The sequence below is a fragment of the Falco peregrinus genome, chromosome 6, assembly GCF_023634155.1.
Source record: "Falco peregrinus isolate bFalPer1 chromosome 6, bFalPer1.pri, whole genome shotgun sequence".
In the NCBI taxonomy this organism is placed as follows: domain Eukaryota; kingdom Metazoa; phylum Chordata; class Aves; order Falconiformes; family Falconidae; genus Falco; species Falco peregrinus.
The window spans coordinates 36,438,629-36,463,862 of NC_073726.1; the positions used below are offsets into that span (position 1 = coordinate 36,438,629).

A 25,234-nucleotide genomic window follows, 5' to 3' on the forward strand; every position below is an offset into this window, starting at 1 on the left:
TCATATGCTTTGCTCTTCCTGTCTGTCTCAGTTTTAGCTTTTTAATTTCCTGTGACCGTGAGTAGTGTTGGAAGGCCTCACAACTAATATGTTGCCTGTGAACCAAGGGCTTGGGACCACTATGCAAGAATCAGTCCCAGGGCAAAGCTTTATCCCAGAACTTCCCATTGTGGGGGAGACTGTACCCAAGTGGTTTTATTCAACTGGTTGTAGCTGTTCCCAGAGAAAAAAACATGAGCGCAGATTTAAATCTGTGTTTGCTCTGTTGTGAAATCTAATCAAACAAATATGTGGCTGTCTTTCATAGCTTCATGTAGTCTAAAGGGTTCTTAAATCACCTAATCTGACCTAATGTATATTTTAGGACATTAAATAGTACTACTCTGAAGTCCCTATATGAACCCAATAATTAATGTTCAATAAAACATTTGCTTAGCAGGAAGCTAAAACACGGGCAAGGCAGGGCAAGGAAACAAAGGCACCAAAACCTGAAGCTGCTGTCACAGTCCCCCTTTCCTTTGCCCCATTTCAGAGGCAGAAAGGAAAAGCTGCAGGTGTCCAGTGCCTCCCAAGCTAATGTAAAGACTTTCTATTCAGAGCCAAGGGCATTGAGTAAAGTGCTAAGAGAGATAGCTGAAACCTGTTTAAGTGAAATAGTTGCTGGAATTAAGCGCGCAAATTGCACTTCATGGAGAAACTCTCCTCTCCCAGTCTAATGTGGGGAGGAACATTCTTAATCCTGAATCCTATTATCATTACAGCTCTGCAATTGTGGCCAAACCCCATTGACTGGGCCTTGCAAGACAGGATTTGCTGCAGCTCTGTAGAGGAGGTAGACCCATTTTGTCCAGCTCAGCTACTGGCCAATTTCTGGCACCATCCAGTCACTGATGCCTGGGAGAGCAACTTCCTGAGCCCCATATGCAGAAACTGAGAGCCATGGATTTGACACTAATCACTGCCTCCCTGCAGAGCTGCAGATGCTGTGAGGGTGCTGCGAGCAGTCTTGTTCCCTCCATGGCCCATGACAGGAGGGGCTGGACAGAAAGTTTCACAGAAGCCCAGATACCAGGGGAGACCAGCAGAGCCACTCAGCCCCAACTCTGTATGTCCCAGCTATATGAATTCTTCCTGAAGATCATCTTTTGTCCAACTATCTGCTCTCATCTCAAAGATCCTAAACCACAGGGTGTCTATCCAGTCCCCTGTCCTGACGGTGGGTTGCCCCCACAGTTAGACTGCATTTATCTAACTACTTCTCTTTGTTGCACTGTGTTATGCGGGGAGTCTGGGCTCCCACTAGGCTATATGCCCTCACATTATCACATATCTTTTCTAGATCTAAGTCCCTACACGAAGGCAGTCCTACTGGAGGTTTCCATTACAAATGGAATATTAGCAGGGAGACAGAGACACGCTTCTTGATGATATGGCTTGAACACACATACTCCCCAGCATCAATGGGCAAGGACTAAAGGCTCCTACAGGAATCCCAGGAAACACTGAGTTTTTCACCCCCATTCCTCCCCTATAGCACAGCCAAAGACTTCTCCCATTGCTTGTAAAACCCTATTTCTGCTGGAGAACGTAAATCTCTGGTTCCATTTTCTTACATGTTGCATCTTGACCACAGGCTTTTTAGCAGACAGGGCTGCATTTATGCATGCCAGTCAGCCAGTCTGGCTCCTGAACTGAACTTTTGGGAGTTCAACAATGACAACAAAAAATTTAAAGGCCTGTGCCAGGTCTCAGAAAAAGGAAAGCTATCATTTAGATGCTAAAGAATAAAACCCGTGCATCTTAAAAGAAAAAATAACACCAAAAAAAATCTCCAAGCCCACAGTGGCAAACCTTGCACAGCCATTCTGCAGAGAAGAGGAGAGTCTGTTAGCAATAGAAGGCTTATGGTGTCTTTTCCCTGCTGATTCCCTTGGTGACTAAAAGAGAAAGTGGTACTTTTACAGCTGAATTTTAATGGCTTACTTTATGCTCTGCATCAGAGACACAGCCAAGTTGCATAAAATACAAGCCATATATTAGCGTTCAGATTTTTTTCTGAGAGTAAATGATCTACAGTGGTATCAAGAAAATATAGACAAGAAACATATTTATGACACAGAATAACTACCTTCAGGTTTTGTGCCTATCTTAGTTACTCCCATTCTTCCATGCTGTACAAAACTGCTTCAATCCACACTTGGAGTCAGGGGTTTTTTTGTAAGCACATAAAAGTTCCTGGAGCATCTCCCTACTCTGGGTAAGCAAATAACAAACTCAGTGTAAAATACTTACCTGTATACTTTTGGTACTGCTTTAATGACGTCGTGTTGCACACTGCCTACCTGAACAACCCTATGGCTTTTTTGCATGGCCATGCAATGCATGGGTATTGACGAGTGTGTCTAGCTGCCAAGACAAGAAATAACAGGGTTCCCCAGCTGATCTCAGCTGCTGTTGTAACTGTTAATAAAAGAGGCAGTCTCCAAATTTCATTTGGTTTTAAATAAGTATAATTACTAAAGCCAGCTAAAAATACTGTCAGGGGAGGAAGGTGCATTTGTGGACTTTAGCTTTGCTTCTCTTGCTGAAAAGCTGAAAAATTTTGAAAAAAATATTCAAGGAAATGTACTTCCTTTTCTTTGCTCACACTAGACTGGAGCAAACTGAGAGTAAGCAGAGGCTTCAGAGATGTAACATGTCCCTGCTGCTGCCACCAAGGCAGGTGGCCACATTTGCTGCAAGCTGTTGCTTTTGGATGGTCTTTGAGGTAAAGCTCCAATACAGCCTCTCATCATCAACGGGGCTTGTAATGGCAAGATTTTTGTTCTTCTCTCTCTTTCCATGTATATAAATACAAACAGGATGTATTTATCTATACATATACTATTATATGTGTATATGTGCATGTATAGTTATGTATCTGTCTATGCAAGGGTGCATTCAGGTTAGGATACACTGTCTAAAATGTTGGTTTCCTGCTTCTCTTTTACTGTTTCTAGGCACAGCCTGCCAAGACGATGACAGTCACTTATTCCAGCAAAGTAGCAAATGCCACTTTCTTTGGATTTCACAGATTACTCCTAAAGTGGAAAGGCAGTATCTACAAATTGCTGTACAGAGAATTTATTGTTTTTGCTACTCTTTACACAGCGATAAGTGTATTATACAGGTACACTCTTTCCAATGCACCTCTCATTAAATCTTATACTGAAGTTTCCCACTTCATAGTGTTAGGCTGATGAACAATGGGGGGGAGGTTACTACATAGTTATTGTCTTTTCCTTGGACCTTTTCTAATGTGCTTTCCTTTCCATGTTTACTTCGATGTTCCAGAGAAAGCATGTAAGATATAAATAAAATACTGTCTATCATATTCAAGTGATTCTACTTTCAGCCCAGCATTGAGCAGCCGTCCTACTGAAGTTGGGCTGAGTAAACACCCATAGCTAGCCTATGTTGCACAGCTTTTATCGTTCTGATGTTGAGTTGGCAGCAGCGAGCATGCCTCTGCTTTAAATAATAAGTATAGACCTTTCATCCTACTTGCAGAACTGTGTCTTCAGTTGCTCAGTGGTAATTTCTTTAATAACCCTGAAGAGTAATAATGTGAGAGCCAGGTTACATAGTCAGGAAAAGCAAAGTTTTGCTTAGAGCTAGAACAGCATGCAAACTTTATTTTTAAGCCTACAAGGGCCAAGCAAAACTGCACGGAAACCAGACGTGGTTATTAGCTGTGTCTCACCCAGCACCTGGGAGGGTCACGTTAGGAGAGTTGCTTCTTCCACCAAGGTGTGAACTAAACACCTGTATGACAGATGCAATATATCAATTAGTACAGTGACACTTCTAATTGATGAAGTACACTACACAGAAGTATCAAAATAATGATTCAGCTCTTGATCTGTAATTAGAACTCAGTGCTTGCTTTTTATGTAAAGCAAGGAGAAAATGAGCTTCAGTTTGTCTGTGATTAATTACTAATTTTCAAAAATGTTCAGTAACCTATACCTGTAAACTTGGAAAACAAATTACAGCATTAATATGTAAAGTAACACCAGAGTCTTACATTTATTTAAATTAATCTAGCTTTACTGAAATGTTAGGCAATTAAAGACCAAGGTAAATACACTATGGAAAGCTTTCTATATGCACTCCAGGTTTTATCGCACAGTTGTAAGCAAAACCCACCAAATATATGTCATGTGTTCCTATTATATTAAATCAAAGAATAACTGTAATAATCATCTATACAAATAAAAAATTGTTTATATTTGATATTGTTTTATTTCATTAGATATCTTTTTCCATGGACAGAAGCTGCCATGCTCCACTCATTTTCTATCATCTGATGAATATTTTCCTCACTGCAAAATAAATACAGTTGTTCTGCTTTTGGAAAAGAAAAATTTTGTAGGAGTAAGAGCAAAAAAACTGCTGCAACAATGTAACATTTTCAGATAAGTGCAATTTGAGATTGGTAACCTTTTGCAATTCAAGCAGACCTGAGCATTTCTATTAACTAGCCCCCTGAAAAAGGAGAGCAAGCTCTACTTGCAGACTTACAGCTTACTATTATCATTGGTCTGTATGAGATAGCAAACTAATTCTCCAGGTGTATTGATCCTAATTAGTAGTGGTAGTCAAATCATAAGAAAATTGCAAATTATCATGAGAAAACTGAAAAGACCAGGCAATAATATTGTCTTCTCCTCCAGCTTCTTTATTACATGCCAAATGTGTTCAGCATTTCACCTTTAAGAATTCACTTGAAGACATTAGCCAAGGTTGCTCCCAATTGCACATACCTGATTATTTATACATATTTGCTCTTTGTATCTAGTGCCAGAATATTGTGAAAGGACAGATACATTTTATTTTTGCTGCAGATTTTTTCTTACAGGTAGCCAAAAACGATTCTTTGAAAAATTATCAATTTACTGTGACAAATATGCTGAACAAATCCCGGTAACTTTTGTGCTTGGTAAGTACCGGTTACATGTGAAATTACTCTCCAACGCTGTCTCTGTTCAGACATCTTGTGAATGTCCGTGCATGAAAGCATTTCAGAGCTGAGGGGCATATGGGAAGCTAGAGGATGATGATAAAATCATTGGCTTCCAGCAGGTCTCCTTAAATTCAAGTTGATTTTGTCACATCAACATTTATGCTCATGTTCTTAATATACCAAGAAAATAGTAAAATGTGTGTGTATGTGTAGATATATAGATCTAGATATAGGTATAATGCCCACTAACACTGATAAATTGTGCCTCATCCTTCAAAGCAGTAATTCAAAACAGTAAATCCACTCAAGGTTTACTACAGAAGAGGAAATCTGGAAGTTCATGAGTACAAGATACTCACCTGGAATGGGCCATTAGGTTGCAGTGTCTATTAAATCATTAGCATTGATTGGATCCTGGGTTTTGACGTGACTTACTGCATTTATTCTGGGAAATGTAGCAGCTTAGTGATACGAATAACACTCCACAAAGTAAATTACAGTAACCTAAACAGAAATCCTGATAGGCACTGGACTTTTTTCCTTCTGATCCCTAGGTTTCTACGTTACTTTGGTGGTGAATCGCTGGTGGAACCAGTTTGTGAACTTGCCGTGGCCAGATCGTCTGATGTTCCTCATCTCCAGCTGTGTGCAGGGCAGAGATGAATATGGGCGCTTGTTAAGGAGGACTCTCATGCGTTATGTGAATTTAACATCCCTGCTGATCTTTCGCTCTGTGAGCACAGCCGTGTACAAAAGATTCCCCACCATGGACCATGTGGTAGGAGCAGGTACTGGAATCATCCTTCTCTTTCCTTCCCCTCAGAGGTGGGGGCACCGGGACAGAAGGACCCAGACTCATTTTTTCTTACCTTTTTGGCCTCATGTGCCTCATACTAACCCATGTAAAAGCTGTCACGTTTTTGTCAGTGGCTTATATGATGTGCCCTTAAATGTGCATCTTTAATACTCTTAAAGTCTTCATCTAGCAACACTATAGAAACCAAATGAGTTTGAGACTCTTAAGTCAATCTACTTTCAGACATCATGGAGGATGCAGGCCTGCCCCAAACACACAGGCATATGGAGCAGGTACAATGTTCTCCAAAGTGTGAAAAATAATGTAATTGCAATGCAGTAGGAACGGTGGCTTCTTATATGGCATTTCCTTGATGTCTAGGATATGACGTTGCATGTATCACAGACTGATCTCTGCAGGCACTTCACAAGTTCAGCTTTATGTCATTTTATTTTAAGAAGATTGCACATTTTAAGTGTTGTGATGTACTTAAAAAAACCCAGCCCCAAAGGGGTTTTTTTGAAATTTACAACCTCACAGTTTTTCAGGGATAAATATACTATGTATTAAGCATGTCTTCATTTTCTGTTTGTTTTGATAACAGTGAGGTGTGGTGATGGGGAAGAGAGTTCAATCATGTAAGACTTTGCTTGTCTATGAAGGACTGGGTGCTGGCTGAGTATTTAAAGGCAAGGTCTGATGCGGTGCCTTCTGACTGGTGTGGTCAGCGTCAGGGGTAGCACACCAGTGCAGAGACACGGGGATCTGTTCCAAATAGGAGATATCATACACTTTTTACTGAATGTCTTGCATTTCTCAAAATTATTCCTTTGGCAGAGATTAGTAAGCAAAGTTGTAGCAAGTTAAAATATACACATACACATTTCAAATACGTGTGAGAAGCTTTGGATATTTAAAAAAAAATCCCGGCAGAATGCTCTCATCTTACTGAAAAAAATCATTTATGTTGGATTCAGTTAGATTTTGAAGTTCTCTTCCTTGTGCTGTTCAACAAAACTGTTTACCTGAGTCTGTGAGAGGTCAAGGAAGCTTCTGTCATTCTCCCCAGCAATCTGCTTCTAGTACACACTGGAAAATTACAACATTTCCAGCAGGCTAATCCAGCTCTGCCTCCCTATTGCTATAGACAATCTGTTCTAAAAGAAACAAAATGTCACCGCATTCTACAAAAATTGTAGACTGGAAAACAACTTTTGGTTGTTTTGGTTTTTTAAACAGTGGAAAATATTCTACTATAAACTAAGCATTGACAGTGTAGGCAGCTCTGTGGTTTCAGTACATATTCTGTAGGTTTTAATGCATATTGAGCCACAGAATTTTTGTTGATGCAGTACTGAGCACTTGAGGATATATTTTGCCTCTATTAACATCCAGTGATTTAGACAGTACTCTGCAATTAAACCCTCCCTGTCTCCCTATGGCATTACATATCAGACTGCATGGGGGAGCAGCATTTAATATGAACATGAGCAGCAGAATCTGATACTTACAGCACAGTCATCATAGAAACAACTTGTGCTGATTTTGCATTTCACTATCAAACGGAGAACTGCCACACCATAACCATTGCTACACATTTTACTTTTCAGCAAATGAACTGCTTAAATTTACAGATCTAAAATCTCAGAACAGTATCATAACAATCTAGTCTGACTCATCCATAGCACAAGGCATAAAAGCTAACTAACAACACCCTTTATCCTGTTGCAATTTCTGACTGAGCTATAATACCTTCTAGGAATATAACCAGCCCTGATTTAAAATTCAGCTGGGTCTACTGGAGACCACACTTCATCCTAGATGAACTGACATTCACTGTGGGGACCTCACTGCTGAAAAGTGAAAATTTATTCTCAGTCTGAACTTGCATAGAGTCATCTTCTAGCCACTGGATTTTGTAATAGATTTGGGTTGTTCTTTTTCTAATTAGATGAGAACACCTTTTTTTCTCTCAATAGTTGCCTGTTAGCATAGTGCATAAAGGCTTGAACAAACTTAGGAACTTCACCATCTATAGTGTCTCCTTCCAAGACACAGTCTTCAGTGCTGGATCTTCCTCTTAACTCTTTCATTTTTTTAGCATTTTTTATGAAGCTCTAGGCAGTAGATGCATGTAGATTCATGACGTTACGATGTTGAGTGCTGCAGCACGTATGCTGTAAGTGTCAAATGCCTAGTGGCAGTCCTGAGCATATCAATCCGGTTGGCTGCAAGGTGCAATAGGGAAGTTGGATGCTCAAGAACATGAGTCTTAAACATGAGTAATGAGTCAGCAGCTGGGCAGAGAACCGCCCAAAACAGCTGATAGGAAATGCTGAAGAGAAACATGAGGTGTGAGCTCAGCGCAACGTGAATACCTACATGGCTGAAGTCTGCAGTCCCAAACCCTCTGCTGGAAGGAAGTACCTAAATTAACTCTTTCCCACATAACACAGAAGCAGAAAGTGAAACTTTTATCTACTTGATCATTGTTAGTGTACCTGGAGATGTGGAAGATGACAGCTGTTCAGTTCCTTCTTCTCTAACTACTGGTCTCCAGAGTACTTACTGAGGGTACCCTGAGCCAGTCCTGTGTCAAAACATTCAGTTTTGACAGGAGAACTGAAAACTCTGCAAATCACGGGAGGGACAAAACCAGTGATTTCTTCTAGCCAGGCCTGTGTTCTCATCAATAATTTTCCCATAAGGTCACTCTGGCTGGCACTCTTCACTTTGAATCCTTTGGTTCTTTATTGATTGCACCCCATGTCAAGCTTCTCATGCTTCTGCAAGGATTCAGTGCCCTGTCCTTCCTTAGATCATCCTTTTCAAGATCTTGGCAGAGTGTTTGCCAAATATTACCCATTTTCTGGAGCTGCTCCCGTCTTCCAGTGCTTGTCAAAACCAGCTATTTTGTTCATAGAGTTCTCCAGTCAATTCTTTGAATACTCTTGAATAAAGATAGTATGGCTATATTTAGAAACAATTTAATTTTAATAACTAAGGTTTGATATCTTCCCCTGTATTTGATGGAATATAAAGTGTTTCTTTACTGCAGCAATAACAGCAGGCTGTTCTGAACTGCATGTTGTTTGCCTTGCCATAACCTTCCCAGCAGTAAGAGCAATCCAGAATTAATATTTAATGTGATAAGGATATTACGCATTATTAATAATCATCAAAGAGAATATTTAATTAATATAAACACAAATAACTTTAAAAATAATGTCAAATCAAATGTTATTGTTAAATGAACAAGGCTTTGTTGAGCTTTTCTGCACAAAAAGGTAACCAGTTTCAGTGGAGAGCTGAACTGATCCTTGGAGCTTTGCTGTTCTTTGTGACCCCCTCAGGGCTGTGCCCTTCCAGGTAATGACTTCCCAGAGCCTCCCAAGTGACTTGCATCCAGTGTTTACTCCAGACTGTCAATTTTCTGATATTCTGTCCGTCAGCCTGACAGAAACATCTTTTCCTGTCCTGTAATGAGCAGGCTGGCCAGCCAAAAATAAAAGGCAGCCTGAAAGACTAACTTTTAGAAGTCACGAGTCATGACTAGCAGGTCAGTTTGTCTGGTTGCCTGAGTATTTCTGTGCAGTTGATTATGAGAGCTGGCTCTAAACTGCCCAGGGACCTTTTATAAGCTCTGATTGTCTGTTCTCAAATTCCAGAATGCTGCAGGAGTACTGTGTCTTCCTGCTGAACTTCTTCTCTTCCACATAATTTTCTGTCCTCTCCTTGTGTTCCTTCTCAGTAGTTGCAGCATTTCATGCATTCATTCATTCAACCTCCCACGTTGATTTGTTGCAACTGTACGGCAGTGGCATTTTCCTCAACAACAGAATATTTGAGAGGGTTACCATGTGTAACAAATCTCCTTTTACCTTATTCACATTTTTTATACAAAACACAACTGAGTTTACATGTATTTTTTTTTTTTTTTTTTTTGCTGGCCTACTTACCTTTAGCAATGTTAGCAACAATGGGCCAATTCTTAGTTACTAGCTGGAGACTAGAAAAAAATCCTGTCTAGTCTCAATTCCCTTATTGAATTTTCAGTTCTCAAACTTGTAATTATTTTGGGGCTGCCGTGGAGCTAATGTCAACACAACAAAAGAATGCTTGTACCCACCCTGGCAGGTGACACACTCCTGAGCAAAACCTAAGATCCTCCAAACCTGAGGATTGCTTTAATCCCAGAAAATCCAGGATTTGAACAAAGGAAAATATGAAGTTCCTCTAATGAATTCTCGAGGTTGTTTTTCTCAAAGGCTGGGTGGAAGGAGGACAGCAGAGCAGGGCTTTCTTACCCAAGAGGGTAAGGGTGTTGCTGCAAAAACCAGCTGCTCCCGTGCCAGGCACAGGCAGCAGACTGCTCTGCTGCAGGTTTTGTCACACACAGCCCTGGCTCCCCTGCTATCTGACCTTGGACTTGCGTGCGGCAGCGGGAAGCAGGGCTTTGCAAGGCCAGGGGAACTCTGCGGGAAATGTAATACCTTCCCAGCACCCCAGCAAGGCAAACTGCCAGGCAGAGAGCAGCTTCAGCCTGCAGCCCCACAGTGTGTCACCTGGCCCCGTGGCTCGCTAGCAGCAGGACTTCTGTGCATGATTCCCTTCCCATCTCTTTGCACGCCTTCATAACCCCAAAGAAAACATGAAACGCAATCTGGCAGGGAAGTGTTTTGCTGGCAGAAGGCACGCTCTCTGTTGAGCTCAGTTTCATGCATGCACTTGTATCCTCTGTTGCTTGCTCACTGCTTTGCAGATTTACCAAAAAATTATCAGAATCTGGAGGTCAAATAACTGCCTTTACAACATATGTCGACATGTTGCCAAAAGTCATCGTTGCTGAAAAGTCATAGTTTCTTGACTGATCTATCCAGTTCATTATTTTCTGAAAGTAGAATATGGAACTAGAGAGTAATCTGTACAATTCTTAACATTATGTGTACCTACAATATGTCAGTGGTCAGATAGGAGAACACAGTAATAGCAATTTATTGCATATATTGACCATGAAAGATTTTGTGTAGCTGGTTAGTGCAAAAATAAATTGTTTCAAGCAAGATCTATCCTAGCAAAAAAGCATAAAAAAGAGGAAGCTACTAGTTAAAATTGTAATTAGTGTTTAGCATAGTTCTGTGCAAATATTACATAAACAGATTCAAACATATTCAAAATTTGTAATATCAAAACAGTGGAAGCACAGAATAAATGAAGTCTTTTTTTTTTTTTTTTTTTTGGGGGGGGGGGGGCATGGTAAACAGGTTTTATGACAAGATATGAAAGAAAAATTTTTGATGACCTTAAATCTCCACACCTGAAATACTGGGTCCCATTTGTCTGGTTTGGGAATTTGGCATCAAAGGCACGAAAAGAGGGAAGAATCCGAGACAGCGTAGATCTGCAGACACTGATGAACGTAAGTAGAAAAAGTAAAAAACTAACCTGAAATTGCTATGTGGTAGCTTTTCACTTACATAATTTGATTTAGCGTGCACAGCTCTCCAGTGTCATCTAAATGATCATACTCAGGATTTATCCCCCTTTCTTTTGTGTACTGATGTACGCTCAAGCACACAGCAGCAGTTTGCTGGGATTGTATTTATATGACTAAGAAGGTATTAACTGAAGCAACAAATTGATGAGAAAAAATCATTGTAACACCACTTTAAATTCATACTTGTTCTGTTGCTGCAGGTAAAAAAAATATGAAATAATCTGACATTTTGAAGATTTTAATATCATTTTCAATGCAGATAGTCTCCCTGAATATTTCATTAAGTGGTCAGACATCCTTTTTATGATATAGCACATTCTCTTTCATGTATCACTAGGCTGTGGATAAGATAGAAACAAAGGATAATTTGTGAAGAAGTATGTAATATACTAAATACACTAAGCATTCCAACTCCATAAATGAAGTGAATATTCAAATGTGACAGTGGGGTGCTGGATATCGTTCTGGTATCAATCTATATAGTACACTTTCATACCCTCCTGTCTTTTTATATGTGCAAAAATGAACTGTAACAAAGTATTTGAAATTTAGAATTGAACCCCATGCAATTCTAGTATGTTGTGGTTTGGTTTTCCTTCTTTTTTTTTCTTTTTCTTTTTTTTTCCCCTTTTAGGAGATGAATAAGTACCGGTCTTGGTGCAGTCTTTTGTTTGGTTATGACTGGGTTGGAATTCCACTGGTCTATACCCAGGTACTGAGCTATTATCCTTCACAAAGTTCAAAACACAGTTTCCACAAAAAGGGAGTTTGATGCAAAGCATCCATAGACTTGACCAGAGCGTCCGAGCTGTTGAGCACTTGTTGACTCCCACAGGATCCTAGAGGCTTGGTTAACCATTTAAGTCATACTTAATGTGTAGATTTTTAGAAGGCTCATAACCTGGGAGAGGGGAGAGTAGCACTGAAATGTTTTTATGTTTCCTGGGTGTTGTTCCTGGCCATAATTATTCCTGTGGCCTCTCTACAGATTTGTAAATTATATGGCAAATACATATTTATTATGCATAAGATTGTATTATTGCACAATTTAAATGAAGTTTTGTCCTTTGCAGGTTGTTACTCTTGCAGTCTATACTTTTTTCTTTGCCTGCCTGATAGGGCGCCAATTTTTGGATACTGATCAAGGGTATCAGGGACATGACTTGGATCTTTATGTTCCAATCTTCACACTGTTACAGTTCTTCTTCTACGCAGGATGGCTCAAGGTAAACTAGCTTTCTGCACAGGTCATGGGGGAACCCTCCCTGGGCAGGATGGTAAAGATGTCAGAGCTGAAACCAAGGTGTCAGTTTTGTGGCATAATGTAAAATCACTGAAGATTAATGGAGTTACACCAAAGTTGAACTCAGCCCAAAGTGTCCTGTGATCATAAAGAAACATCATACAATACATTTTTAATTCCACCTGACAGATTTTACAGTAAGAAATGGTCAGGAAGCTGAAAAAGTCCATTTTGGTAGAACCAGAACAACTCCCCAAGGGAGAATTACTCCAGCAAAATTTGGTCTCAGGACTTGAACTATAAAATGACAAATGAAAGATTAAAAAAATAACCTTTCTCCCACTCTGCTGTATGATGGGAAAATATTGCTGCAGACCTGGCATGGGCTGAAAGGGATTGATCATACTTTCTTCTTATGATCAAAGACAGCCTTTAGTATCTGCTGTTAACTTAATCAGATGCAGCCAATTAAGGGTGTCCAGTTCCAGAGTGCTATCAAACAGTGACAGCTAATATTGGCCACAACCCCACCACATAAAAACGTTCATTAAAAAGAAGAGTTATAGAAGGAATTGGATGCTACCCACCAGCCCATTGATGCCTGTTCAGTTAACGCATCACCATCGATCTAGTAGTTGAGTAATTAAGCCACATACCTCATGGCAGTTCTCTCCTCTGCAGTAAGTATCAAGGTAGACTAACTGGAAAAAAGTTTCAAATAAAAAGCAAATTGGTAAATTAGGGTCTATGTGCATTAAGATTTCCTTTTGGGATTATTAATCATGACTGGAAACTTAGAGCTAACTTTTCTGTTGGAATATAAATTGCACAAAATTGGACAGTTTTAGAGCCCCTTTCCCACAGCCAGCTTCAAAGGGCAGAGTAGAGAAGGCAGCACACCAAGCTGGCGGATTGCTGAGGCAAAGTAAAGTGCCTGATCAGGGCAAGCTCCTCTAGTCCTGCGTCCTAGGAAATCGCAGGGGACAGGGAGATTTGCCACATGGGGACCAGCCTGGACAGAAGTGGGAGAGAAAGGAAAAGAGGCTGATGTGGCAAGGGGAACACGTTGTTCCTGCAGAAATGTGAGACTTCATCTCTAGGCAATGTCTTCCAGGGTTTTACTAGTGGGTTACAAAACTGTAAACTGTTCCTCTTGACTGCCCTGCTGGTGCTCCTGAGGAGGGAATGGCTTCCCCTTCATCGGCACCCAAGGCTGTCAGTAGCATCTTTTCCAGTTAGGCTCAGGGCTTCCAGCCAGCTCCTGGCTACAGCAGGTACGAGATGCCATTGTAACTGAAAAATCTTCTGCATAAGGAAATGAAAGGGAGTAGAAGCAGGTTTAAAAAACAAATTTAATGTTGGCAGTGCTCCCTCAGACCGGAGGTTTGCCCAAACCTGCAGTGTCCCCAAGTCAGGATATTTCTGTCTTGAAGGTTACAGCCAGCTTCCTGCTGAGTATGTTGGGCTTTGGCTGCCAGGCTGTAGAAAGGGCCCTGAGCTATTGACTTCCAGTAACTTGGCGATTTCTCAGAAATGATGGCTAAACTGAGCTCATTCCTTGGCCTCAGGCCTGGCTTGTTATACCTGCAATACAGGGGCAAAGTTTCCCATCACGTGAGGCACTTCTAAATGTCCATTTTCGTTACAGGGGTAGATAGACCATCCAAAGACAGGGCTTAGTTGTACAGCACTACATTCCTTTCTGGAGACTAAAGTCACATCTCACATGCCAGGACCCAGTCAGCCAAGCAAAAGGCCACCACTGCTGTTCCCTCTGTCCCAGCCCTCCTCACTTTTTTTAGTTCATGTGACAGGTTTTGCAGTGGATTTTTGGGTGGTGTTCCCCGGTTTACACTAAGCTGATCCAGGGTCTTCCCTGGAAAGCCACAGTCTGCATTCTGGCTCATTCCTATTGCAGCACTTCCATAGCTATACCCAAAATTTAATGCCACGAGCCAGGCCAATGAGTGTGAGTAGAGGTGTCCCCTTGTTTCCTTTCCATTTCTCCTGCCTTACAGGTGGTTTTGTTGTGTTAGTCTGCTCAGCAGTTCATTTGCTCTCTTCCACCACTGGCCTGGGAAGTGGTGGCCTAGGAAAGTCAGCAAGTGCCTACCCACTGGTACAGCCTAGAGGTGCAGAAGAATAAATAGCGGTGGAGTGACAGCCTTACTATTATAAGCTATTTAGATCATAGCTGTCCATAGCAAAGTTCATGACCAGGGCTGTTTAATCATACTGTTGCTTTACCCATATCCACGTTAAACCAAGGACCTGGCCACTGCTCCTGCTCATGGCCCTGGTGACCACCAGGAAGGCTTGGAAGGGCCAGTAAGAATGTGATCAGCTTCAAAACTGGGGCTTAAAAGACAAAAAGAAGGAGAGAATATTTAACCTCAACATACCAAGGAACTGAGAAATAGAGAAGCAGTCTGAATTTCCTAAAAATCTGGGGGTTTTAAGTTTTCCTATTTCATCTTTTTTTTTTTTTTCTCCCCCAGCAGCTATGAGTTTTCTCCCCACAATGTACTTCGGTGATCATGGGGATAGGGGGACAGTCTCTGGTTGGTTTTCCATTTATTTACTCCTCTGGGGGGCTGCAGGACTGGATAAGACCATGGGCAGCTAGAGAGCTTTCCTTTCCCAGCCCAGTTCCCAGACTAAGGCGCCTCACCACAAAACAGCCTGAGCTCACTGGTTGTCTCGTCCACAGGATGGGCTTTTCCCCTGCAGCTTTAATCACTTCATGTACAGAAACCCAAATGGCAGGCTGAATTAGACAAACTCAGGTCCTGTCTCCTGGCTTTGGCTAGCATGATGCACAGCATCCACTCAAGTCAAGTCTTTTGGTGGGCTGCTTTTCCTGAAAAGTTTCAGAGGAATGCCATCAGCATCACCCCTGATAAAGCAGCAAAGGCTGAGGGCTGAGCTGGAGTGATGAGCTGTACTCTCTCCGGCAGACTCCAGCTGCAAGGCTTGGGAATACTGACCCCATTGGGCTGGTGGAGTATCATAGACTGTAATGCAATAACAGAGCCTCTAGCTGCTAAATCATTCATTTAAATCAGCCAAAGAGAACAGTAAGGAAAGGTAATGACTATCTTACGTGATAACTACTGTGGCCCAGACATGTCTCAATTCCCAGCAGGCCAGCAGCAACAATCATGATTGACAGCACCAACGAGGCACGCAGGAATGACTCTGTGGGGAAAGCAAGCTGTTCCTTCGCTAGGCTGGCAAAACCATCATACGGGAGCTCAAGTGATGATTGCAAGTGACAGGCAGGGAGACAGAGAAAAATCCGATCCTATTTTCTCTGTGGCAGCAGTCCTGACATGGCATGCCAACCTCTATTCACTGTCTCATTTTCCTTTCAGGTCGCTGAACAACTTATTAATCCATTTGGAGAAGATGATGATGATTTTGAAACTAACTGGTGTATTGATAGAAATTTACAGGTTGCTGTTGTTATTCCTACTTCCAGCTTTACTGTACCATAGGTTATCATTACATTTAATCCTATTTCTTATATTGAGGTGCAAATTAAGGGCAACAAGTGTCAGCAAAACAAATTTTTTCCCCGAAGGAGCACCTATGTCTGTGATCCCCAAATTTTCCTTTTACAATCTAATGCATCTTGATTTTGGTATTTGGCATTTACAATGCCTGACTAACCATGCAAACAGCTGACCTCAAACTATAAGCTCACGTTATGCCTGGAAAAACATGTAATGTAGGTCAATCCTGCAAAATCCACAAAGCCATCTATTCCCACGTAAATAAGAACACGTTTTGCTAATCTGATTGTCTAGACATTACCATATTGTATAAGAATCTGACATTTTAAAAAAATGAAGACAGTGAAGATACCAAAAAGATCAAGCAGGGCCCTAAACTATAAGCAGGGCTGTATGATTCATGTTGTGATGCTGCTGCCCATGGCAGCATCTGTGGTTGGCACAGAAGCCAATGTCCTCAGCAGCAGGAGCTGTGAGATGGGCAGGGTACAGATTTATTGCAGTTACCCCCATTCCCAAACAACCCCTGTCTGTCGTGCCCTGAAGGGGCCCAAAGACATGAAGAGGTTCGATGGCACCCACTGCTCCCCTTGCAGGTAGAGCCAAGCACTGGGTTGAGCTGCTGTCAGACCCCACATCTGCCGGGGACAATTGAGACTGCAAAGCAGAGCCCAGGTATTAGAGGGAGCAAAGGCAGAGCAAGCAAACCAGCATATTAAGCAGAGCAAGCAATGCAGGTATGCTGAGGAGTGCCAAAGGCCTTCATGCTGCCGAAGATGCTCTCTGGCTTAACACCACTTCAGGCTACTCGTGCTATGGTGCCTCAGAGCCCTTCGTATAGAATGTATTGGAAGGCCTAGAGCAGGATGATCACATACTTGGTTCTGAATGTCTTAAAATGTGGATGAAGCCTATCATAAAGCTTCTGGACCTCTGGACATGTTAAGGAGCACAACTAATACTCTACACAGGTTTCCCATAGCGTGTGGAGGATCACATGTCTATTTAACTACATCATGCATGAAGAAAGGACTTCAGTCTGACACAATATCTTTGCAGCACAGAAGGCTCAAGTTACAATAAAATTTATGCTTTCATGAGTGTAGGAGGGTATAGAGGGTATATTTTAGAATACTGAGTGATGCCCAGGCCAGCATACACAGCTTACTTTAAAGGGTTTCTGAAAGGAATGTTGACCCAGGGAGTACAAAGCAGATTAGTAGGAGTAGGAGTAATAGTTCATAAACTGTACTATGCTGAAAGTGACACGATGTATACCAAAATTTTAAGGTCTCACTTCTAGCAGTGGACGAGATGCACATGAATCTACCAAGGATGGAGAAAGATATTTACTGGAATGATTCCTCTGCCCGGCCACCGTACACAAAAGCAGCGGCTGATTACTGCATTCCTTCATTTCTTGGGTCGACTATTGAAATGGGGTGAGTGGCACTAAAAGGGTCTTTCAAGCTATCAGAAAGGTCATCACCCCTACAGCCCATGTTGACGGACAGTCAGCACAGGGCTGAGGGCTGTGATGGTACTGTGAGCGGGGAATATGGAATTGGGAAATGATCTTAGGAGGGAGTGGACAGGCTGATGTTGGAGTGATGTCTCTGGTGATCCATGTGCTCATACACATTGTGCACCCGTGGCTTAAACTGTGTAATTAATAAATAGAGTATGTTTGCAGGGAGGGTTTGTTGATAGTGTCTGAGCACAGGATAGTGCCTGAAGACAGTGACTTGACTTTCTTAATAATTCTTTGTTTATTGCAGCTTCTTCATACATCCTCCAATCAGCAAAACAGCTATTCATTTGCTTGTTCATGTTGATAGCTAAAATCAGTCCAGATTTTTGTCAAGTTAAACAAGAAATTATCTTAAACATTGTATGACTTTTCATTCACTAATAATCTAGCCATGGAAGTTGGAACGGTCAGATTTAGTGAAGGGATGAAGAGGAGTTATTTGCAGAGATCAACACCAGAACCATTGTTACAAAGAAACACATAGAGGCTGTAGGATTGACCCATGTTGTCAGGTTCTATACGAGAAATCAGTGATAGGCCAGTTAGCTTAGAAGCTGTTGAATTTAAACACTCGTGACATGCTGTAATATAGAACAGGTTAGTAAGTTTAAATACCACCATGCCTGAGCAAATACCAAGGCACGTAGACATTTTTATCTGAAAATCATTTAAAAAACATTATAGCATCCATTTTTTTAACTTTAAAACTTACCTCAAGAAGTTCTCAATTTTTCCAAAATTTTCCAGCCTTTATCAAAATAAAATGTGCTTAATTTTTTACTTAATTTGGCCTGGAAATTGGTGTTTTCTCATTTTTATTCCTCTTATTTTTCCATTTTTGCATGTATTCTACTACAAAGAACAATGGTTTATATGAGTTCCTTTTATCACACACAGCCTTTTCAGAAATTATTTCCTTCTGGAAAAACTATAAAATGGCCAAAAGAAAAGTAAAGAAAAAAAGTAAAAAATTAAAGAAGAAAACCTCACAGAATATAATTTATCTCACTGCAATTGCTAGGGGGAAAAGGTGGCGAAGAAGAAACATTATGAAGCCTGCAAACCACTTTTAGTAAGAAGGACTTCACACAAAAAATGAAGGGGGAGTGAATGAAAAATAGTTCCATGTTAGCCCCTGTGAAATGCAAACAACTTTGATGTTTTGACTTTTTTATTAACTATTTTCTCCTCTGAACTGTTTCTCTGTTCACCTCACTAAAAAAAACGGGTAGTTCTTAGGCAGACTTCAAAAGTAGGTATAAAAATTCATCCAAGTCCAAAGCAAATATATAAAACTTGAGCCCAAATCCAAAGTCTTCTCCAGTCCCCGCAAGCTGACATCTGGAACATGTGGCTCAGAGAGGCAGTAGTTGCCCCATCCCTGGAAATGTTCAGGGTCAGGTTGGATGGGGCTCTGAGCAACCTTATGTAGTTGAAGATGTCCCTGCTCATTGCAGGAGAGGGTGAGACTAGGTGACCTTTAAAGGTCCCTTCCAACCCAAACTATTCTATGATTCTCACAAATGCTGAAGTTCCTCTGTCCCTCCAGCTTAGGGTTGCCTCCCCGTGCTCCTTGCCTTTGCCATACCTGCCCTTAGAACAGGTAACTGGGCCAGTTTAGCTTGTCTTCTGGGGTGCAGCAAGTCAGCAATGTATGCTGCATTGCCTGGCGGATGCAGCAATAGTTGTTCTCATGAACCACCAGGGCTGGGCAAGCAGAAGAGTACCAGGTGCAGCTTTCAGTGACTTTCAGACACACTGTCATGCCCAAAAGTAAGTGAGATTTGGTCATCTGAGTAATTCCAACATTTTTTGAAACCAGCGCGCTCTGCTTCCAGCAGTAGCTTTATCAGTGTTATTTTTGCCCAAAGCATTCTCCTGAAAAAGCACCTGGAGCACCAACCAGGGTTTCTTTCTTCTCTCTCCCTCACCCTAAGCACAAACCTAACCATGTGGCGATGCCACAGAGGCTGCAGCCCAGGTACAAAATGGTGCCAGATGGCTGGCTGGATGCCCTCCCAGCCTAGTCCTCAGGAGAAGAGACACCTGGATGTGGAGAGCTGTCTGTGTCATCTGGCTGGTCCAAAGGCAGCATTTCCTGGCACCCTCACCCCTTTCATGCCCTTCCTTGGGGACACACTAGGGCCTTGGTTCCTATGTCTTCCTGCTGAGACAGCAGGATATATGTGCAGGCAGGCCACACAGTTCCTATACGTAAGTGACACCTACTACCTGGCTTTATTTGGCAGGCTGGCTGATACTGAATTTCTCTATGGGGAAGAGTGGCCCTGGGAAGAGGAGAAACACCGAAGGCAACATTCAGTGCTGAGAAGAGTCAAGAGATTTCTTAGCGTCCATGAGGGTCCTTCTTCCCCAGCTCACCAGCGCTACAGTCGGCAGACAAGTGAGAACTCGGTGTTCTTCCCAGCAGATGAGAAAGGGCACATCAGACGGCTGCAGGAAATGCACACGAGAGGGAGGCACTCTACCTCAAGCTTCAAGAAGAAACATGATGGAATTGACAGAAGCAACAGAGTTCACAGTAGCCGAGATCTAGGACCCATAAATGAAACCTCAAGGAGTGAGGCACCGTTCGGAGACAGTGACACCTCCTCCGAGACAAACAAGCCAGTTCCTGAGGTTGTCATCTCTGAAGCTGAGGAGAAGGCAACTGATGTGCTGGGCAAACCAGATCTGCCGACAGAGCGCACCGCAAGCTTGCCAGAAGAGACGCTCCAAAGGAGCCTAGCTGAGGCAAATAGGACTCTTCTGGACTATCCGTTTTTCCCCCCAGAAATTACAACGTACCTCCCAGGCTCTGAGGTGCATCAGTCACTTCCTACTGTGATAGGGGAGCCCAAGCATGAACCCCATAGCAGCAACATAGCTGGTTTCATGACAGATGATGAGAGAAACCTTCAGCGATGGAGTTTACCGAGCTTCCATAGTCACAGTGCAGTGTCAAATGCTGACACTACACCACCTTTAACAGATTCTGGGACAGCTTTACAACAAAGGACCTTCAGTGATGGAAAAAATGTTACTGCTGCTGCTCCAGAGACATTTGAGATGCAGCACTTGTGGGAAAACCTGGAGAGTAAAGAAACAGCCATCGTAGAATTTTCTAATGAAAAAAATGAAAGAAAACTTTGACCATGCTTCCCCTGCGTTTGACTGAACTTCTTGTCTTCTCCTGAAAGTGGTCTCACACAGATTTGCTGAAAGTGCAGAAGGGCAGACACAATGCTCGGACAAGTCCTGAGCAAGATCCAACAGAGGATGTGGGCACCTAAACAGGAGGCATTGCAGTGACATGCTTTAAGCCACTTGGTCACTGGCTTGAGATCTGTGACCCTGTGCGGAAAACATTTATGAGGAGAACTGGGATCCTCAGGAGTGGATGCAAACCAGTTACTGCACATGGCAGCGAGCTGTGCAGGCTCACCTAGAGGAAACACCAATGTTATCAGAAGAGCAGAGGTGGGTCTGTCCACTTCAGATCTGCCCTGAACGCTGCTACCTTTGGCTGCTCCTTCAGATTATGGTCCATGACATCCTTGTGAGACTCACCAGCAGTTTTGGTTTCTACTCAAGTGGCTAGAAGGGGGGCTGTGGGCTCAGTTCCCTCCTCAGCCTGAGGAGATTCAGCCCACCATCTCCCACTGCCTGGAAGAACGCTTGAAAACTCAGGCTCCTCACTTGTGTGGGGCAAAAGCCTGCCCTGCTCCTGATGAAGTTATGCCACTGCATAGTGGAAAAATAAAAGGACTGTATTTTTAACTTCATCAAGAAAAATGAAAGAGGCAAAACTGCTGATGAGCTGGGTGTGGGAGGCCTGGGCCTTGGTCTCTGTTCCTTGGAACACGTATGTGGTGTAACTAGTGGCTGTTTGTTGTAAACCGCCATTCCCAGGTGACTTCCCTAGTGATGACAGGGTTGTTGCATTCTCTCAAGAGCTAATGGAGCTGCAGGGGCACCTGAGCTTAGGGCTCCACTCTTGTGGAGATCTTCAGCTGGAAGCACACAGGCTGCAGCCACCCCAGGGAGACAACTAAGTGGCCCAGGACTGCTAGCAGAAATTGCTCTGCACTTCCTTCCTCCCTCTTCCCATTCCCATGCTGCCCAGATGTACCACACACATTCTCCATTAACCCAATCCCAAGCCAACATTAGGTGGCTCCTGCTCCTCCAGGGGTGACCAAGTCACCTCCCTAAACCTCCCGTGAGCAATCTGACCTTTCAGCTCCTGCAAGAAGTCTCAAAGGAGGCCCTGAAAGCAGCAGCAGCTCTTTGGTTTTAGCTCTCTCCCACATCTACACGAATGCAATCCAGAGCATGATGCCAGCATTCCCCCACAAGTGAGTATCTGAGGAGATTGTGTCCCTAGACAAGAGAGAGACTGGGTAGCTGGGAAGAACAGAGATAGGGGGAGACACAGAAAATCATGAGGCTGCAATAGCTAGCAAGTGGTATGGATTGTATGGACACCAATTTCACCCAGTTGACTTGCTCAGAAGGTTGCACTTCACACAACCACGCAGCATCTTTACCAGGGTAACTGGCAGCACCAGTGGCTCCTAGGAGTCTTCAGGATGCCCTGAAGCTGAGAAGGGAATGAATAGACCTGCCTGCTCCTGCTCCTCTGGCCAACAGCTTAGGTGAGAAGCCCTTCCAGCAGGGTATCACATACAGCAGGACTCTGCTATCTCACCTGGGTAGGCTTTCAAAAAAAATCAACCACCCTCCCCACTTCTACTTCTTCCAACTTTGTTTCAGTCTTGGAATCAGCTCCTGTTGGTGTGCACCAGATATGGTCTGAGCAGTGCCACGCTTTCAAATCCTTCAAAAACACTAGACAAAAGCGTGGGTATCCCCATCAGTTTGGGAAGCAGAGGACACTTAGCCCAAGAAAGAGCTACTTGAACTCGTATTATGGGAATTCCAGGTATGCAGAAAAGCCCAAGCACAGATTTCCCAGGCACCTACAGAGACGCTTCTTCACACCATGAGATAAGGCAATGCTGGTGTCTGACAGCAGCTGAGTGGTGAGGTTTGATCACAGCTTTGGAGTAAGGCGTTCTGGTGCAACGTCACCCTGGCCACTCTGCAGCAAGTCCTCAGGCAAATCAAGCTGCTATGTTGAGGTTTGACCAACAAAACAAGAGCCTCAACAAAGTCAAATTATATTGAAATAAAGAGCACCTTAGCCTAGCAGTCTGATTTTCTGGATGGCCCTTCCTAGGCCAATACCCAGCTTCTGGCTACAATCTCTAGCTCCTCAGTCCTCCAAGCCCCAGACTGCTGACTCGCCCTGGGGAAGAGGGCTCTATCGACCTGTGACAATGGTGGAAATACCTAGTTTTCCCTTTCTTACATCAGCAGAGAAGAAAATATTTTCCTACAGCATTCCTGCTCCCTTCCTTATTCCCTGTTTCTTCTTTTAGCTGAAGCCACATTTTTCAATTCAATATTTTTGCAATTTAATTCCATCTACAACTGTCAAGGAACTCCATTTACCAATGAGCTTAACTTTAACAAACGGTAAGTTTTTAGTATAAGCAATACATTTTAAGGATACCCAGACAGCTCCAGTCACACAGCTAGACACACGTTAAAGTAACTGCTGCTCTCCTTGGGAGCCTGAAACACTCCTCTGCAGCACTTTGTCAAAGTCAGGAGAGCGATACAGGTTTCAGCAGAATACGGCCATACCCTTCCCAGATGCGCATGTATAGGAAGGGGTTTCAACAGCTGTGGAGAAATATCTAGCTCTCTCCTCACAGTACATGAGCCTGAGGAACTGTGCTTCGGTCTGTAAGGGAATGTAAGCCAGAAATCAGAGATGACTGTAAAGTGCCCACTACAAATCTGCGCTGAGGGTCCAGTCCCACCACACCTCCTCACTCTCCTCCTTCACACAGCTTCCACCAGGGTTCAAGGTGTTGGAGCAAAGTGCTCATCCTCCCCAACCCAGATAAGCCTGAAGGAGCCTTCCCAGCTTCTCATCATCCAGCTCGGCCTACCTTCCATCACCACCTTCTCAGCCTGGCTGCTACCTAGGGCGCACACTGCTGCTTTCCACCAGGACATTATGTGTCTCATGAGCAATGATTTTGTTACCTCCTCCCGCTCACTCTGCCAGCGCTCCCTGGCCCAGCAACTGTGTTCTTTCTCCGATGGAGGCCAAGGGTGGCCACACACTGGCCACTAGGTAGATAAACACTTCAGTTAAGTCCCACAGAGGTGTCTATTAGATATGTAGATGCATGTTAAATTAGGAATGACAGCTCTGAAGTCCCACAGTGTAATCCGCAATGCACAAATAGCATTTCACACATAGCAGGCCAGCTCCAGATCAGCTATAATGTTCTGTTTGTTGCTTGTAAAGAAGCTAGTGCTGAGATGAGTTACCAGGAGAATTTCCTCTCCTCATTTATTCTGTTATCTCACTTCAGCAAACATCTGCAGGCTCTGACTTGTATTTGTATTAAATTATCTTTTGGGATTATGTGCTTTTAGATGCTTGTCTCACTAAACTATTTGCCTTAGCATGGTAAATTTTAGCACACCCAGCCATTTACATTTCATGTTCACTGGTATAAACAATATAGAATTATTGCACGAATAAAGGCACTTGGAGAAACACAGTCATCTTGACTGTATTGAACTGTCAAGAAGCACTTCTGGCAAAGGTGTGACCCACCACACAAGTGAACTTGATGTCTACCAGGAACAGCAAGGCAGACCTGTAGAAGTTGCCAAAGCTGGAAAAGACTGAGGAGACAACAGGGCTAGGAGAGACAAATCGGTCAGAGCAGTGGCTTGCTCCTATGAAATGGTGTTAATCTTGAGCAGGATGAGATATATCAGAACAAAGAGACAGCCGGTCCCTGCACATGCTGCCTGACTTTCCACCTCTTTCTAGGACATGTTCACACTCTGTGCTGGATTCACAGAGCTGAGGTATCAGTGCAGGGACCAACTGGCTTCAGGGACGTGTCCCGCCACCCTTAGAAATCCCCCATCATAAATAACAGGTCTCTAACTCTGACTGCAGGCTCATGTTTGAGGAATATATATGTATTTTAGAAATAATGGAAATGTACCAGAGTGTTAAGTCTGCTGCACAGTAAAGAAAACAATACCCCACTGCTGTTAAATGAGTGATAAGGCTTTATAGATGTTTGTCTTCGTTTACGACCAAACAAATGACATTTTATAGACAAATAAGTTAGCTCATGGCCATTCTGCTCTTTAGGAGTGGTATGGACAAAGGGGAAACAAGGCAAGATTGGCCTGAAATACATGGTAACTTCGTACAGCTCAATTTTGTCTGCGAAAAGAGACAACTGGCAGCAGAGTCCCCATTGCTAGAGGTTGATAGTCTGGATGCCAAATGTCTGACACAATGTGGCTGCAAATACAGTCATGACAATGTGCACCAGAGAGAGGGCATATTTCATACTGGAAGGCAAGATCAGTATTTCAGAGATACCTGCAGGCAAACTGTGTCACTTTAGCAATACTTACTGAGTCTTGCAACAGAAGCCTTAAAACCTAAGGGGCTGTGATCGTAACGCTGCCAAGGCCAGTAATGGTTGTCATGTTTGGTCTGTGCTAAGCACACCCAGACAGGCTGCAGCAGCA

General features: G+C 42.9%; 1 protein-coding gene across 1 annotated transcript; it reads left to right on the forward strand.

The window, feature by feature from the left end:
* Window positions 1-3,017: 3,017 nt before the first annotated feature.
* On the forward strand, window positions 3,018-20,766 carry BEST3 (bestrophin 3). Its single transcript, XM_005242054.3, has 9 exons — window positions 3,018-3,169; window positions 4,887-4,981; window positions 5,560-5,793; window positions 11,066-11,220; window positions 11,933-12,010; window positions 12,372-12,524; window positions 15,916-15,996; window positions 17,347-17,498; window positions 19,837-20,766. The coding sequence occupies exons 1-9, from the start codon at window positions 3,018-3,020 to the stop codon at window positions 20,738-20,740; spliced, it is 2,004 nt and encodes a 667-aa protein (XP_005242111.1). The 3' UTR covers window positions 20,741-20,766.
* Window positions 20,767-25,234: the final 4,468 nt, after the last annotated feature.

Bases quoted from the DNA above. Each gene is read 5' to 3' on its own strand.
- BEST3 (XM_005242054.3), top strand. From the start codon at position 3,018: ATGACAGTCACTTATTCCAGCAAAGTAGCAAATGCCACTTTCTTTGGA. The intron at 3,170-4,886 runs GTACACTCTTTC...TTTTTGCTGCAG, and splicing joins GCGATAAGTGTATTATACAG to ATTTTTTCTTACAGGTAGCC. The intron at 4,982-5,559 runs GTAAGTACCGGT...TCTGATCCCTAG, and splicing joins CCCGGTAACTTTTGTGCTTG to GTTTCTACGTTACTTTGGTG.